Source organism: Pseudopipra pipra, chromosome 24, assembly GCF_036250125.1.
Source record: "Pseudopipra pipra isolate bDixPip1 chromosome 24, bDixPip1.hap1, whole genome shotgun sequence".
NCBI classification, from domain to species: Eukaryota; Metazoa; Chordata; class Aves; order Passeriformes; family Pipridae; genus Pseudopipra; species Pseudopipra pipra.
In genome coordinates this window covers 3089177-3106663 of record NC_087572.1, presented here as the reverse complement: position 1 = coordinate 3106663, position 17487 = coordinate 3089177, and the positions used below count along the sequence as shown (strand labels likewise).

Sequence of the window (17487 nt, the reverse complement as noted above, 5' to 3'; positions counted from 1 at the left end):
CAACCCCCCCCCTCCAAAGCTCTGAAACACTTCAGAAGTTGCCAGTGCAAACACTTTCTATCAACGTATAATATACATTTTTTAACTTAAACCTTTGTGCAATTTATGAGTTTCCTTCAAAACTCACTAGGAAAAAAAAAAACAACAACAAAAAACCCCCCAAAAAAACCAAAACAACAACTCCTTGGCACGACAGCTGAAAAACATTCAGCTCCTTTTAAAACTGTCAAACACAAGGTGATATAAAGTGTAAATCACAGTTGAATAAAATAAAAAAAAAACCCCAGAACTGCAGGTTTTATTAGCCAGCTTTACAGTCTCTTGTATACAGTACATTGCACAGCTCCACCTTCACGTTAACGCTTCTGGATTAATATTGTGCCTTCCATGATGCAGAATAATCAAGGCAAGTTACAGAACACTGCTGAGTTTATATCAAAATAAACAGAAGATGTAACCTTGGTTTATAATGAACATCCAAATTACCATGTACAATTTGCAGTAGACTCTGTAATGAGCTTGATATATAAGATACATGACAGTGAAGGGGGAAAAAATAGTTTAAACTATCAAGTTTCCTCTTGAAATGTCTTTTCCCAAGGCACTGTGAACAAGACTGTTAGCAATTCTCAATGACTAAAAACACCAATGGGAATATAAATATTTCACACAACAACCACCGTCACATCATCATCTATTCTCTTACTCTTCCCCTTAAACAACGCCCCTGAAATTTGTTTGGTCCTTTGAGGGGGGTAAAATCAAATTATCTTCTGCAACATCACGTATTTGCATTTAATACATCTATAAATCAAAGCTTTGTTAGATTATTTAACCCTTTCGCTGTAAAAACTAAAGATTTTTTTTTTCCTCACTATTTCTGAACGAATCTGCAAATTCATTTTTGATTATTAAACCAAAAAAAAAAAAAAAAAGAGAAGAAAGGGTTCAAAATCAAGCAAAGCCCTGTATTTTTTTCAAGAGGAAACCATGCAAGAGTACATAAAAAGGCAAAATTGGCTACTTGAAAACCAAGAATTGTTTTTAATGCATTGGCCAAGGAAAATAAATTGCAAAGTTCTGTGAGGTTTTCTAAAAATTTACAAGAAAAACTGATGGGCAGTTCTAGTCAATCCAGATGTTCTTTTATCCTGTTTTAAATGACAACAAATACAGTCTCACACAATACAATTTCATCTTGACTGCAAGAGACACTCCTGTGTGATGCCTTCAGCATGACAAAAAAATTACTGGGCAAAAAAAGAAAAATTGGCATTCATTTCTTCAGGGGCTGATAAACAGAGGCATTGGGATCGAGTCCGGAAGGGCTGGTCTCCACAAATTTGGAAGAGTAATGTGGGGAAACAGGACTCAGAGTGCTGGTGGCTGCAGTGTATGTTATGCTGGGCATTACTGCCATAACTTCTGCAATCTTCTGTTTTAGGTCCTTGATTTCCTGATCTTTTTGAATGATTTGCCCTGAAAACAGCAAATAACATCACTTAGAACCAGCGGCGTTTTTCACCCCCCCCACACACACACAACACCCCAAAAGTGTTCAGTGGTTGAGCTGGTGAAGTTCTTTACCATGGCATCAGTCAAAGCACAACCTGTGTAACTCCTGGTTGTGCTGAGGAGCTGTGTTTAATTAGCCCTAATTACCCCACGACATAACTAAACACAGCTCTGCCATTATAATCCTGCATTGTTTGGATTCACAGCTGCACCATATCCAAAGATTATTTCCATGCCTCAACAATTTTCTGCACTTTTCCATTCACATTTTTCCAAAATCCTCACAAAAGCACAAGTATTTGCTTATTGAACGTGTTATTTATTTTCAAAACTGTCCGATTCCCCTCATTTTTCTAACCCCCCTTCTGTGCACGCTCACAACATCACTGCAGCAATTTATGAAACCAGGCAAAGAATAACAGCAACTGAAACGAAACAAAACAATTTCTCACTCTAATCAAATTTTCCTGCAGTCAAACAAAACTTCTACAGGGAAATTAAACGGGTGTTAAATCAAAAGGTTATTTAATTTTGCTCCAAGGTTTGCCCAGCTGCACCAAGGCCGGGCTGGGCAGGGTTTTATGCTGGTTTCCTGCTCCCCCTGGTGGCATCACCACGTTTAAAACAGGTTATTCCCCCCTCCAATTTAGGTTTTATGTACTTCACGAGTCATAAAATATTATTATTAGGATTCAAAGACAACAACTTAATAGATGGCAACTATTATTTTAGCTCTTAAAAGAGAGAGCTCTTCTAGCTCTTTAAGAGACCTCCAGCTTTACGTAATGGTTTATAAAAATGTAGAAAACAATCATAAATTAACTCAAAACACCCATCTTTACATTTGTTGTCAGTTTGATAGCTGAGGGGAAGGAGGTCAGGTGGCTTGGGCTCACCCCCCCAAAGCTGTGGAAGCTGAAATGCTCAGTGGGGGCCACGTCCCACCCACCCCGAAACACTTCCATGATTTTTCTCTGCTCTCGTGTTGGATTTAACCCTCCATCGTTACCTTGGGCAATCTCAAGCTGCCTTTTTGCATCTCCTAATGCAGAGAACAGATCCAGCTTGATCCTGGTCTCTGCACTCAGGCTGTTCTCTAAGTGCTGTGTTTTATCCTGCATGGCTGAAAGTGCTGACATTAACACCTCCGTATCCTTCTCGTTTTCCTTGTACTTCCTCAGCTCCTGCAGGAATAATCAGGACAAATGTTATCCTTGCTCCCTTTACACATGGGATAGGCTGAGAAGCCTTCTGCCTTCCCCACAGTGGGCCTGGTATTAATAGTGTAAAATTAAAATGCTGGTTAATTAAGGACACTGTAATATTACCTCCAGTAATTACACGTGGCCATCAAACAAGTGATTAAAGCCATAATGAGCGAGGCATAATTACAGTGCAGTGAGCACCAGTTACTCTGTTCCTCAGCCCTCCATCAGTCACAGGAAGACCCTCCACCCAAAAACCCAAAAAAATCACTTCCAAGTGCCAGCTGAGCCTGCCACACAGCCCTCTCAGCCAAGGGATGTGGGATGTGGAAACGCTTCCCACAAGCAAAATGGCTGGAAAAGACATTTAATAACATCCAGCCCAGCTGTCAACCCAGCACCACCACGTTCACCATGAAACCATGTCCCCAAGTGCCACGTCCACGTGGTTTTTGAACACTTCCAGGGATGGTGACTCTACTATACACAGAAATGTTCTATACTTTTAAATGAGGAAACAGTAATGCAAAGGGGAAAATATTAATGCCTGCAACAAAAGGCTTCTCTAACAGTTTGAGGGTGCTAATAAGATTTAAAAGCTTAATTATGGCTGGTTTTAATTGTTTGAAAGCCATGCTCGTCCTCTCCACGGATAAACCACCCTTGTTTCCAAGGGTTTGGTAAACACAGGAACAACAAGGCTGCATATGTTGTTTGGAAACAAGTTCACGATAACACCAGGTGGATTTTGAAGAGACATTAAAAATACATATTCATGCAAGTTGTCAGTTGACAGTCCGAGGACATCTTTAGGAACAGGCATTTGAAAGGAATAAGGTCAACTCCAACTCACACATTTGAGCTCTTACACTCTTAACATGCCAGACACTGTCTCTGCTACACGTCTGCCACCAAGTATTTTCAATATTGAAGCACTTTCCCCCCCCAGCAAAAAAAAAAGCCTGGCCAGTGCTTCAGATTGAGTAAGCAACCTTTGGGAATTATATAATGATGTATAAATAAAATGGTGAATTATATAAATTACGTGAATCAAACAGATTTGTATAAATAAATTTGTGAATATATAATGACAGAGACTGGCAGCGAGCTCCTTGCATCAGGTAAAAAAAATGCTGTTGAGGGGATTATATCCTCAGTCTACACAGACCAGTGGGTTTGGGGAGGAAAATTGTAATTTAACCAACTGAATGGTGTGGAGCTGAGACAATTAACCTTCCTCATCCCTACTGTCTGATAAACCCTGGTGCAAGACAAACATCTGAACAGCACAGTTACTGAAGGTGGTGATTGCCACTTATGTAGATCCTTGGGTTTTGGAGGGCTGAAAGCTCTCCTTGTGATGCTGATCTGAGCCCCTGGCGCTTTGTCATTACCTGAACTTTCATTTCTAGCTCTCGTATCTGATCTTCTTTCAGCTTTATGTCAATTGTTAACTTCTTGCACTCTGTCTCCAGCTCCCGGATACGATTCCGTAGAGTTTCAGTGCACTCTCCCCTGCAGAAAAACACATGAAAAGAGGGGAAGATGAAATAAGAACAAGGTTGTCATTCCTCAGCTGTTTATACCATGAAAATTAATGTAAAACTTGAAGGATAAAAAGAGGAAGCTGACTTTCTCCTTTGCAGCAAAATGGTTTCCCCTCACGGCAACAGTGGGGAGAGTTACACACCAAGTATCAGGAAATTTAGGATATTTATGAAATATGGAGAAGAGAAAAGCAGAAATAATTCTTTTTAGACATTTGGAGCACTGCAGATTAAAGTCACCCACACTGGTGCTGTGCTCCCATCTCTACAGCTGTGTGACTGCTGAAAATCCCAGTGCTAAGCACTGGCAGCCACTGGCCAGAGCAGGAACATTCCACAGTGTGGGATCTAAACTTGGTATTTTGGCCAATGCCATTGCACAAATCCTTGATTCACAGTCCCCACGTGGAAGGAGATGTTCCTTTTTCCCAAGCAGACTGACCCAAGCAGGTACAATCTCTGCCAGCACAGCCAAGGTACAGCAGATAATTCAGAGCATTATGTTCTAAATATGCTCTTTAGAGCTTTCTCACCCGTGTAATTCATATTACATGGGCAAATGTAATATATGTAGGCACTGAGGCTCAGAGATTTCCCAGTCCTCCCTCTGCCTTAACACAAATAAAGCCTTTTTTTTTTCCAAGAAAAGAACCAAATAAACTACTCCTTTCTGTCCACAGGAGTGAAAAAGGCCTCCCCAAAGCACAAAGCACCTCGTGGCAGCAGCAAAGGCCACAGCTCGTGCAGCAGTTGCTTCTTCTAACTTCTTCCTTTTCTTCTCTTCCATTAATTGCTTTTCTACAAAGGTTCGTGCCTCCTGCTCTGCCTTTAGTTTCTTCTCCAACTGGCTGATCATTTGTTTGTCTTTTTGTTTCATTTGTACAGCGTTGTGCAATCTGGAAGGGAACAGCGAGGGGATTCAACGGGGAGTTTATTCACTACAAATGAATTGGTCAGTGGTCCCAAACGAGCCTTGGTGGATTTGCAGGCAAGATTTGCCTGGAATTTGGCAAATAATAATAACAATAACAGCTAAACAGTAATTAAATATAAACATTAAACACGCAAATATAAATATTGAATATACAAATATTAATATTGACAATATAGAATAATTATACATCCTATTATATAAACATATAGAATATATACTTGTTAAATATAAACATTAAATATAAACAATATAAATAATGATAATAGCCAAATAATTAAGTATAAATATTAAAGAGACAAATAGAAATATTCAAATATTTAATGAATATATGATGGTATACAATATCTAATAGATAAATAGATGTAATGAAGATGATATAAATATCAAATATAAATATAATAAATTATATAAATTTATTATATAAATATAATAAATTATCTATGATTTATTATATAAATATAATAGATTATATATAAATTTATTATATAAATATAATAAATTATAGATAAATTTAATATATAAATATAATGAATTATATCTAAATTTAATATATAAATATTAAATTATATATAATTATAATAAATTATATAAATTACTGTATTCTATTAAATAATATAAATTACTATATTCTGATTATTAATATTAATAACATTAGCATTTATTTTATTAATATTTATTATTACATATTTATTAAAATATTTATAGATGTTTAATTACTATTTATATTTAATATTTATTAATATTTTATTTATAAATTGTATTTGTTTTCTTAATATTTATAAATATTTATTTCTAGTTACAGTGGTTATGAGGATAATAACGATGATGATAATAATAAGTATAATGAGTATTATAATTTCTTCCCCTTTTTCACACCTGGGTCATTATTCTTGTTGTTGTTATTATGATTATTATTACTGTAATTAATGATTTCTGTTCCCCCAGCTCCTCCCCCAGCCGTGTCCCACGTACTTGTTCTGCAGCAGCTCGTTCTTGTTGTTGTTATTATGATTATTGTTACTGTAATTAATGATTTCTGTTCCCCCAGCTCCTCCCCCAGCCGTGTCCCACGTACTTGTTCTGCAGCAGCTCGTTCTTGTTGTTGTTATTATTGTTATTATTACTGTAATTAATGATTTCTGTTCCCCCAGCTCCTCCCCCAGCCGTGTCCCACGTACTTGTTCTGCAGCAGCTCGTTCTCCTGCCGGAGCTGCCCCATTTCCGAGCGGATCCCCCGCTCTGTGTTGGTCAGGGAACTGATCTGACTGCGCAGCTCCTGCTCCACCTGCCTGCTGGCCTGCAGGTCAGCCTTTAGCTTCTTGATGTCTTGTTCCAACCTAAGAAAGAAAGACGAGGTTTTTTAAAAAAAAAAGACAATTTCGACTTTATTTCCGCTCGCCCAACGCGTTACGTAAAAACTTCACACCATCTGCCAGCCCCCCCCTCAAACCTCCAGACTTCAAACAATCAGCTCTCAGAAATGATGTGCATCCTTCCTGTAAAATCACATTTTATATAACTACACATATATATAGCTCCATGTATGCACACACCTCATAACCTCCCACAGCAATTCGGTTTCCTCCGGGCACTGCGAAGTTGTAAAACAAATCCTATGGAATTATATTTTCTCTTAGGGCTGAGAGGATCTAATCGAGGACGGATCCACTTATGGACAAATTTTACTTTTCTCCACAAATTCTGAGTTTAATTTGTTAGCTAGAGCTGAGCTCTGGGCCATACTGTTGAATTCTCACCTAAACATGTTGGTATTTTCTTGTAGCACATGATGTGAATGTTGAATAATGAGAACGTGGTAAGTCATCCACAGTTCAGGAGTCAGTAAATTTAGTTTTAATTGCTCCTGAACAGAGACCATCTGCTATCCACTTGAATTGTAGCTTTAGAAAGTTCTTGAAGATTCATGTAATCTTATTAATTAAAGTATTTCCAACAAAAACTGGTTAAATAAAACATACGATTCAGAACAGAGGCACTCAGCTCACTTTAATTTCCTCCCACATTTTCAAAATAAGGTTATTGATTTTTAGAAGAAAAACACATCACAGGTGACTAATCAACCTTTTTTTAAACTGTGTTATGTACTTATTTAAAGCAAATACACCTCAGCCATTCTCACATAACCCTCATTTGCTCCGTCAGTTATTGATTTGGAAGTTTTTAAATGTTCATAAAGAGGACAGAGGTGGTTTTATTTCCTAGGACTCCACAGAATTAGTGGCAGTTGAACATTAACACTTGAGGAGAATATTCACAAAAGCCAAAAAGAACTGGCCTTATTGACACTCAGCAGTACAGATAAATGGTTATAGCTTTTTGCCTTCCTCATGAAACACTTTTGGGCTTCACTGCAGGAAGATCTCAGCCTAAAAGGCTACTGAGAGATGGAACAGCACGAGGCACGAGAACATCCTGTGCCAATGAATCAAGAGGTTAAGTGTGGAATCATCAAAGTTATGGAAATTCATAAAAGTATGTCTGTAATAGGCTAAAACTGCACCAAAGAGGTAAATTAACAGCAAGGAACAGCCTGTAAAGGAGCGTGGCTGGGCTATAACACACTCGGGTAACTGCTCAGATCCCACTGGCTGCACTGAGCTGGCTTTTTAGTTAGACTTGAACTGCCCTCCTGGTAAGACCAACTCCTTTTAGTGTAGTACAAACCATGGTCAAATGTACCCTTAAAAAGGAAAAAAAAATAAAAATCAACTTATACTTGTAGGCAAATAGTAACAGTACTCAGCAAATACACATTTCAGATGCGAGTCCAAAAATAATTCCAACACCTCGTACTGGGTTGTTGAAAGAAAAGAATTTGCAAACCCAACCAAATATTCCTGCAGCCACACAACCCAGAAATGGAACCCCACCAGCAGATGCTGTAGGTGTTATTAGCTGTGTGTTGTCACCCTGTTCAGGGTGTGAGACTGGACAGTGGTTGGGCAAAGCCATGAGAGTTCATCTTCCAGTAAGCAGTAGCTCAGTGTTTTAGAAAGAGCAAACTTTTTAATTAAAGAGAGTAGTAATTAAAGAAGATGTAAGAACCACTCACAGCCTGTTGTGTGCCAACAGCTGATTGGTTTTAATACAGGTTTTCATAAACAGGTGAAAAAAAATGGTTGGTAGGACAATGCAAAGGAAAGGACATAAATCCCACTTTACACTGACAAGTACCTGTACATAATTTCAATATACATGTCTACAATAAAGTGATAACTGAAAATAAGACAGCTGTAAACAGCCTTTTCCCTATGGCTCAGACTATGTCAAACTCGCTCAAATAAGATATACCAGGATTTATTTTGGGTATTTAGTATTCCAGGAAAAGAAGCCCTGATCAGATAAAGCCTGAATAAATCAGAGGTGCTGGCACAGGACAAGCTGAATTTGTATTTTTGGCAACAGAGTATTGACATTAGTTCAAGTTTCTGAAGCCATCTGGTTGGTGGCATTCCTGCACCTGAGTGCTCATGGGGCTGCTCCAGACTGTGCTGGAAGAAACCTGCAGGATCCAGGGAGCACATTCAAGTGTGAGCACACAGGATGCCAACTTTCCAAACCAGGGGGAAACGGATGAGGCCACGAAGCCACAGCTTTCCTTCTCACTCAGCACAGGCAGCAGTGGCCAACCAGAGCTGTGGACATTAAATTTGTGAGGCTCAGGCTCGGGGAGGGGTTGCACATTCAGGAGACATCACTCAAAAGGGGCAGAAGAGAATTAATTAATACAGAGAAAACGAATCTTTTTCAAGTCAATGCCAGACAAACCCACTGAAAATTGATCTATCGATAGCCTTGCTTAGAAGGAAGCTTTAAAGAAAGATTTTAGCAGGTTTTAATTACTTCTTTTCGTTATGCTGTAGGTTTTGCTGCAGCTTTAAATACCAGAGCAGACGTTTTCTGCAAATTATAGAGCAAATGAATGCTCCTCACTACCTAAAATGAGTGAGGGAGATAACAATCCATCATAATGCAGGGACCAAATGTTTCCTACATGGTTTCTCTCCCAGCCCTGCCACAATTAGATAGAGACACAACTTCATTAAAAAAGACATGAATTTAGTTTCCCCTCAAAACCACATGGACTACTTTCACTGTCTGTCAGGCCACCCACCATTAGGAGAGGCCATTTCTCATACTAGGACATTAAAAACACTCTTTCTAAAATAAAAGCACATCATCAAGGTAAACCAATACAGTGCCATAAAAGAAAGTTTCACTGCTGCCAGCACAGACCAGTGCATGGAGTTTTCTCTCCTCCCCTCTGGAATAGTCTGTACTGCTGTTACAATGATAAATGACCCCATAAACCAGCATTTTTCAAATTGCTGTTATTCTTACTATGATTTCATTTTCTGCTTAAGCCCCTTATTTCCAGGCTTATTGGGAAAAGTTATTTACAAAGGAGGGGGGAGTAAAGAAAACCTGAGTTCTAGAAGATGCTTCTCTCTATTGCTGCACACATTACAAGTCATTCTGACACAGAACTGTTTTTAAAATGAGGGTTTGGTTGCAAATCATGATGTTGTGCTGTTTATACAACCAAGGTCCATTCTTTCAGTTTGTCATTACTCTAAATGCAGATTTATCCATTTTCTTCTCTCAGCACTACCTCATACCATTCCTAATCTCACTGATGAAGAGAATTAATCAGGAATCACCTCAGAGGCTGAGTATTTTTCCAAATGCTTCAGGGAAGATTGATGGATCAACTTAAAGACAACTCAATTCAGCTTAATGCTCCTAAGTATTGATGTCTGGAGAATAACACACCCCTGTTGCTCAGTTTACTCATCCAGTTAACTCCATCCCACAATCACCTGGCGATGGTACAGGAATTAAACACAATTCATAGCAAAATTCAAATTCTAAAAGACTCAGGAGGCACTCGGATGCTTTTCCAAAGCCCCATTTTTCCCTTTGTTCTGTTCTGGCACAAGCATCCCCTGCAGTGAACCTGCTCCTTTGAAGTGGCCAGTGTGATCCTGCAGCACTGAGCTTCTGCTGGAACCAACACGCTGGTACTTGCAGCTCCTCAGAGCATTTTTCATTACCAAGAAAGACAGTAATCCACAGAGAGAAAGCCAAGATACTTATTTTTCTCCTGCACAGCATTGATCTAAGCAGCTGGCATTTCAAAAGGTTATTCTGCCTCGGAACAGTCCAAGCAACTGTGTTGACAATGGCTTTGAAAATGGTCTGGAAGAAGGATTGTCTCCCAGATTTCTAATTTACATCCTCAGTTCTTTTACTTTTCTGTTCTGCACTTGCCTTCACCCCCACCCTCTTGCAGGAAACCCTGACCATCATCCCACTGCAGCTGACAGCAGGAAGCCTTCTGGTACATTAATGCCATTTCAGGCAGGGGGGGATGAGGAGGAAGCAGCATCACGCCTTGGCCACCAGCAATGCCATGAAAATGTACAATAATTACCATCAAATGGCCACACATTTACATTAAAACCTTCAAAGTCGGTCTCTGCAGGTAAGAAAAGATTTTAGGAAAGCAAAATAAGATGTGGCAGACCAGCTCTTGCTTCACAAATACCTTTCTTGGTCCAACTGCCAGAAGATGTCATTGTTATCTCTGAGAATAATTAGTACATAAGACAGCTTGTTTCATCACCTCATGTGCCAAAGGCAAGACCTCTATGGATACAGACACTTCTGCCAAGCTGCACTGCCAGGTTTTTGTGTGTTTTTTTCAGGGTGTAAAAAGGCAGAGGCAGGTCATGATTATTGCTGTGTAATAAGAACATATAAAAATATAAACTCTGCAGCAATTACAGCTCGGGCTTGTTCCATACACTAAGCCCCTAAACCATGAATAAAACCTGTTTCACCTCAGAAATTACAGTGAAACGGTAAAAAAAGTGAACTTGTTCTGTGCCTGCTGACAAACAACAGTAATGCAAAGGGATACCAAGTTCATCCATGCACTGGAGAGCAAATGGATCCCTCCACTGGCCCAATTACCACAGTGCTGGGAAACCAGCAGCTCAGATCACAGAGATTCAATTATTAAGTGCCTGACAAACAAACAGCAGATTTCAGCATCCCTCAGAAGGAGATATTCATTTCAGCTGTAGGAACAGCAAAACCCCTGAGATTACTGCCAAGGCTGATCAGCAGGGACAGAGCCTCTTGAATCCCTATCAAAATGACAGTAACACAACATAATATTCTCTGAAATACCCTCTCCAGAAAACAAAACACTCAGGCACCAACCATCTACCAGACAGAACAAAAATAAAAACTCAGCTTCAAGTAAGAGTAATATTGTATATATAAATATATATAAAACTTAATTAGCAGCACCCTTTCATATATAAATGTCACATCAAGTATTTAAAAGTTAACAACCCTGCAAGACTCTTGTTCTCAGTAGTCCCATTTTTTACTGTCTGCAGCCCTGTTATTCCCAATTGCCCAGCAGCCATAAGGCATATTTTACATTTAATACTGGTTAGTCAGCTCAGGGAAATCATTTGTGAACACAAAAGGAAAGCAGCTTGGTTTTGACATCCTGCTGCGAGTCTGCTGGACATGAGGTTATAAAAAGCATCTTTATTTGGAAGCTGAGCAGATCTGATCTGAAAGTCTGGACACAAATGCAGGACTTCACTCAGCCCTTTTCAGGGTTCAGAACTGATGCAGCCTATAAGTTTAATAACAGGAATGAGTAATACTACTGGAAGTGGAAAAGATGATGAACAAATGCCTCACACTCCAGAGACAGGATAATTGACAGGGTTAAAAGAAAAACAACCATGAATTTTTAAATTTAAGTGCATTCCATCCCATCCAATTTGCCAGTTAAGTTTACAGTTCCATTGGTGTAGGAGCTACGTGCTCAGTCTGAACAGAAACAAGATTTCATGAATGCTTTTCAGTCATCCTTGTTTGTAACAAACTGGGAGCACAGGATGCTGGTGTTCCCAGTGCTCCTGGCTTGCCTGCTCAGGGAAATCAGGGTACAATAAGCAGGGACACGAATTTGTAGCACAACAGCCACATCACACCCACACATCCCATAAAAACACTTGACAAACAAAAGACTGAAGTTGTTTAATCCACTTTCAGGGTAAGGCTAAGCTGTACAAAGGCAATTGTGTACTCTGTCCTCACCCAGTGAGTTACAGGAGCTGGAATTCTCTCTAAGGACACCATCTAGTTCATTGTATACTCACTTCTGCATTAGAAAACCCACTCTGGACAATTAGTGACCACCTGGTCTAAGCTCATGTTGGAGCATATAAAGATTTCAATGTGTAATTTAAATTTTAAACATACAAGTTTTACATCTCCTTCCTTGTCACAGCTACATGGGACAAAATTCTTAGTCTGGCAGGTCATTCTATAAAGCCCTTCCCTTCTCTTTTCTCAAGGCTTAGGAACGATATTTTGAGCTGCAGCAAACTGAACTGACCTGTTCTCTTCTCCAGTGAGCAACCAAGCCACATAAAGAGTACTGAGATGCCCAGCTGAAAAATGGGAACACACAAAGCCAGCAGTCCTGGACATGGGTATTTAGGTGCAGCTTTGCTGAAGGCAGAGCCATCTGCATCCCACTAATCTTGGCTGAATTTGATTCACAGATTAGCTGGTTTCTTATTTGCTGCATACAAGTTTCTCTACAGACATCAGGTATCAATTAGCCTGGATGTTTAATTGGCACTGATATGTCAATCAGTGGCAGTGGGATTATCAAAGGAGAATGTTTTCACTGAAGTGATTGTATTCCCATAGCACAAAACCTCAGGGACAGATCAAAGTCCAATTATCAAAAGGCACCTGCAGGGAAAACAAACCTGGATCTGCCAATTAGGTCGGGCACCAAGGATTTGTTGGCCAAAGAGTGTTTGAAAGGAATATGAGAGGCATAAGCCAGGTGGAAAATGGTGGCAAAGTGCATAATTGTGCAACAGTTTTGCTCCAGACATCTCTCCATCCCATTGTGAACAGTCACACCCCACCTCTTTCTTACCAGCACTGTTCTGGTAACATATGACAACACCATATGTCTCAGGATATATGCTGCAAATGCTGAGCTGCACCTCAGAAATTCATCTTTTCTTTCAACTTCAGAGGAGCAGATGTAAAGATGTGACTTTTTCCATGTTTGCAGTTTACCAGGGAGCTAAATTAAATCCCTGTGACCCGTTCCTAAAGCAACAAGGCAGCAAGAGCCTGAACTCAGCACTGTAAGGAGTTACCCTGTGACTGATTCTTTGCCTCTCTACTTGTGAGCTGAAGATTAAAACAATTTCAGAGGAAAAACAAAACAAGAACCTAAGACAAAACACCTGCTCAGGCACCATCAAACTCCAGGGAATTCTCTAGAGAGTTAAAGGTCACTCCATGGAAGAATTGTTAAGAACAGATGATTTTCCACATTTCTCTCATGTCAACAAATCAGAGCTATTTCTTGTGCCCCACAACACCCCTGTGAGGTAGGTGAGCATCCTGTTCTGAGGGAGAAAGGAGGCAGTTTGCTCAAGGCTGAGAGCAGAACCCAAAAGGCCCAAAAGCTTCCAGAGATCTTAATCCATCACTAAACAATTCTGTTTTGTGAGATCATAAATTACATTTTTCTAAGACAAAAAAAAAAAACCAAACCCACCAAAATTTAAAAATCTCATGTACTGAAATGCATGGAGGATAAAACAGGCATCACACAATGCTCAGATCACACTTACCTTACCAGTGCATCTGGTTTGCTTAGCTGGTTATTAGGAATACAATTTTCCATTAAGTCCTTATGTGTGCTCGGGCTCTTGCTGGCACATTTCTGTTTTTTCTCATTTTTAGTGGATGAGGAGGGGATGCTCCCATTAGTTGCACTGTGACTGCGAGGTGAGGAGTTCACAACTCCACTGACATTTTTGTAATTTTTGGACGAGGCAGTGCATGAGTCCTCTTTTAAGAGGTTTTCTGTACTTCCTACAAGATCATTATTTAATCTTTTACTATTGATATGGTTTTCCATATATTCAATTTCTTGTATTTTAGAGTCTACAGGTTGCAAAATATTGTTATTTATTCCAAGGTTGTGTTTCTTCGCATCCTTGTCCTTTTCTTTCCCTTTTTCTCTATATTCTAGCTCTGGCAACGTTGCAGATATTTTTTTATTGGCTGGAATGCCTCCATTGTGCTGCAGAAGTATTGAGGAATCCATATCGGATAATCCTTTGGCTGCTGCAACACCAAAGTGAGAAAAAGAAATACTTAGTTCATTAAATCAATCAATACTTGTGACACAGAAAGAAAAATCATTGTGTACATGTCAATCATTCCTGCAGAAAACAATAATTACTGGGGACTATCTAGGAAAGAAAATCTGAAGTCACGTGGTATTTTAAGACTTTTTTTTTCTTCGTTACAGGCAGGAAACAGTAACCAAGGGATTTAATAATAAATACTAATGCTTCATAGAACACTGCCTGACCAGATTAATGCAGTTGCTAGTAAAGAACTAAGCAGAGGGGGCATAATTCACTTCTCCTGTCATATTAACCACTGCCAGAGTTATTTTATTTTTGGCTCTTAAGTTCACTGCACTTGCAGCAAAACAACACGGGCTGAAGCAGCTCTTCCTTAGCACGTTTGGTGTTTGTCTTTTCTTTAAAGAGCAGAAAATAGAAAACACATTAAGTAAGAAGTGTAACTTGCCTTCCTCTGCCTCCCTCTCTTGCCTTTGCAGCATCTGCTGCTCTGGGGGCAGTGCTTGCTGCAGGAGCTGCATGTAGAACTCGTTCTCCTTCTGCACTTCTTTCTGTTTTCTTAAACGCATTTTGTAGCTGACGTAACTTTTAAAGCCAAAGCCCAAAGTCACAACAGGGTAGCCAATACTAAGGAAAAGAAAAAAAAAACAAACCAATTATTACTCAAACTGTTAACCACAACAGCAAATTAATAAGTGATGTAGCTGTGGATACATCTGGGTTACAACTTTTCACAGACAATGATACGTAAAATGGTTTCTGAGGTACTACAATAAAGCTGCAGTTCAAAAATGTAGGCAGCTCTTTATCAAGATAAAATGACAGTTCATTACAGACAGCAATTAACTGTAGCATAGATTAAAGGATTACAACAATGCAATTGCACCAGGCATAGCAAAGACAGCTCTGAGACCAGCATCAGACTAGAATTACACATATTTTAAGGAAATAACAGCAAATACAGCAGTAGATCCCAGGTTTTGTTCCTAAAGGGCCGTGTAATGTGCAAGACATTAAACTGGGAGATACTTTAACAACATTCATCCAGAACAGGGAAAGGAAAACATCCTTAGCCCCATCCTTTCACACACAGAAGGTAAGAGCAGATCCCTTTTCCACCACTCTTTGAAGCTGAGACAAAACAACGTTCTCCAAAACACCTCCTCTGCAAGAGGCCCTGTGACTCTTTCTGAGAAACAGGAGCTGGAGAAGCTGCTGGAACACAGAGCTTTGGGGCTACAACACTCCTGGGGGGACCAAGGCTGTGACCAGCTTCCCCTGGCACAGCTAAAGGGGACCACGGAGGCAAAGCCTCAGTGGCAAAATCATCTTCTGTGGGCAAGAAACGGTCTTTGGAGATTCCTCATTTAGGAGACTGACCTTGAAGCTGGAGGCAAAAACCATCTAATCCCTAAACTTAGTTCTTCCACTTCTCTCACTGACAGGTAAGACATGAAGAATTTCACTTCCAGCCAGGCCTGGCTGTTCCATTTGTTGATGGGAACGACAGAACTTTGGAAGGGTATTTTTGCATATCAGCTTCATCACAGAGAATTTAAGTGTTCTTATTAGCTTGTGACAACTGCACCAACACAGAATGCTAACAAATCATGCCCTGTATCTATTAACAGAGGTGCTCCATCAAGGAGCAAACATAAATCAATAAAAATAAATACATGTCTGACAAGAGTTTTACCAAAACACAGTCGTGTTTTAAACACTGAAGGTGTCCTAAATCACGGGAAAACTCAGATACAGATGGCTATTAACCAGATGACTATTAACAATTAAAACCTTCTCAGTCACAGCCCTGTGCAAATTGTATTTCTAAGTGAGCTGCCAGAATCATTTGCATCTGCATCTGACATTATCTCTGCCAATGCCTCTTTTGTAATGTCGTGTAAAACCAGCTGTGGCTGCAGCTCCCAAACTCTGATGACAAGCTCAGATGTTTGCATCCAATTCAGCAGCAGAAAGACCTTCCCTCACAGCCCCTAAAGTGCTTTTGCAACCTATTACAGAATGCAATTGGTGTTTAAGGGATCTGTTGCACAATGTAGACAATATAAATTAAAATGACAGATGTCTAATTTATGGGAGAAGTGTCACAGGGAACTGGACCAAAGGATTCCAGGAAAAACAGGAGACATTTTAAGTGTAGATCAATGCATACTACCCCAAAAACTGTGGAATAAAAGTGCATTTCTTCCAGAGATGGATACTCTGCAGTTAAGGCTTTGTCCTGAAATCACTCTTCTCACCTTCAAAGAAGAGTTGTAATAAATTGTGTTTGGGTTTTTTTCTGTTTTATTTTCTGTCATGATTTTCAGCATGAAGCTTATTCACAGCTTCTGGTGCATTATTAAATCAGACACTCATGAGAACCTTTCTCAGGGAAAAAGAAGAGTGCTTTGTCACAGAGAAAGAAGATTTCCATAACAATTTCATAAATTATCAGGGAAACCTATTTCTTTTGTAACTTTTATCACCATGTATTCACTATGTGAACACAGACTTTGTAAAGTGATGGCAAGAATTTTCAAGAAATGCTTGGAATATCCATGCTACAAATTCCCTACAGCTCACAAACACTGTATGCTCAGAAGGGTTACCCTGGGCCCACATTTACATACATTTCTCATGGAATATTTAATGACAGCCAAACCCTGAACCAGAATAAAAAGCCCTGATGATTAATTTTCCTGGTGAAATAAAGGTTAATAAGAAAAGGAGAAAAAAAGACCCACTTACCAGTGTGCTGCAAATGGACGACAAAGGTCTACGTGGAAATTTTTTAAATCTTTAAATCTAATGGCTGCTTCAATATAAACAAAAAGTATCCACAGTGATACTGTTGGTAAGCACACCCCCCTCTCTATTGAGAGAAAAAGAAACGAGAGAGAAACACTTTAGTAACATATTATAATCAGCAAATATTTTTAAGTTGTTTTTGAAACATTCCAAAAGTCAAGGGAAATTTTCAGACAGATACATAGGGAACTTTAAGAGGTTTCTCCTTCAGAATAAAGTATCTAGGCCAC

General features: G+C 39.4%; 1 protein-coding gene across 1 annotated transcript in view; it reads right to left on the bottom strand.

Annotated features, from left to right (window-relative positions):
* Positions 1 to 267: 267 nt before the first annotated feature.
* Positions 268 to 17487, bottom strand: part of MACO1 (macoilin 1) — a 29220-nt gene continuing 12000 nt past the window's right edge. Inside the window, exons 4-11 of the mRNA XM_064635009.1 lie at positions 17198 to 17321; positions 14895 to 15073; positions 13922 to 14420; positions 6380 to 6538; positions 4981 to 5163; positions 4115 to 4235; positions 2525 to 2699; positions 268 to 1479 (exon numbers count right to left, since the gene is read on the bottom strand). Of these exons, the coding sequence (XP_064491079.1) occupies positions 1277 to 1479; positions 2525 to 2699; positions 4115 to 4235; positions 4981 to 5163; positions 6380 to 6538; positions 13922 to 14420; positions 14895 to 15073; positions 17198 to 17321 (1643 nt within the window). The 3' untranslated portion in view covers positions 268 to 1276. The remainder of the gene's footprint in view (positions 1480 to 2524; positions 2700 to 4114; positions 4236 to 4980; positions 5164 to 6379; positions 6539 to 13921; positions 14421 to 14894; positions 15074 to 17197; positions 17322 to 17487) is intronic.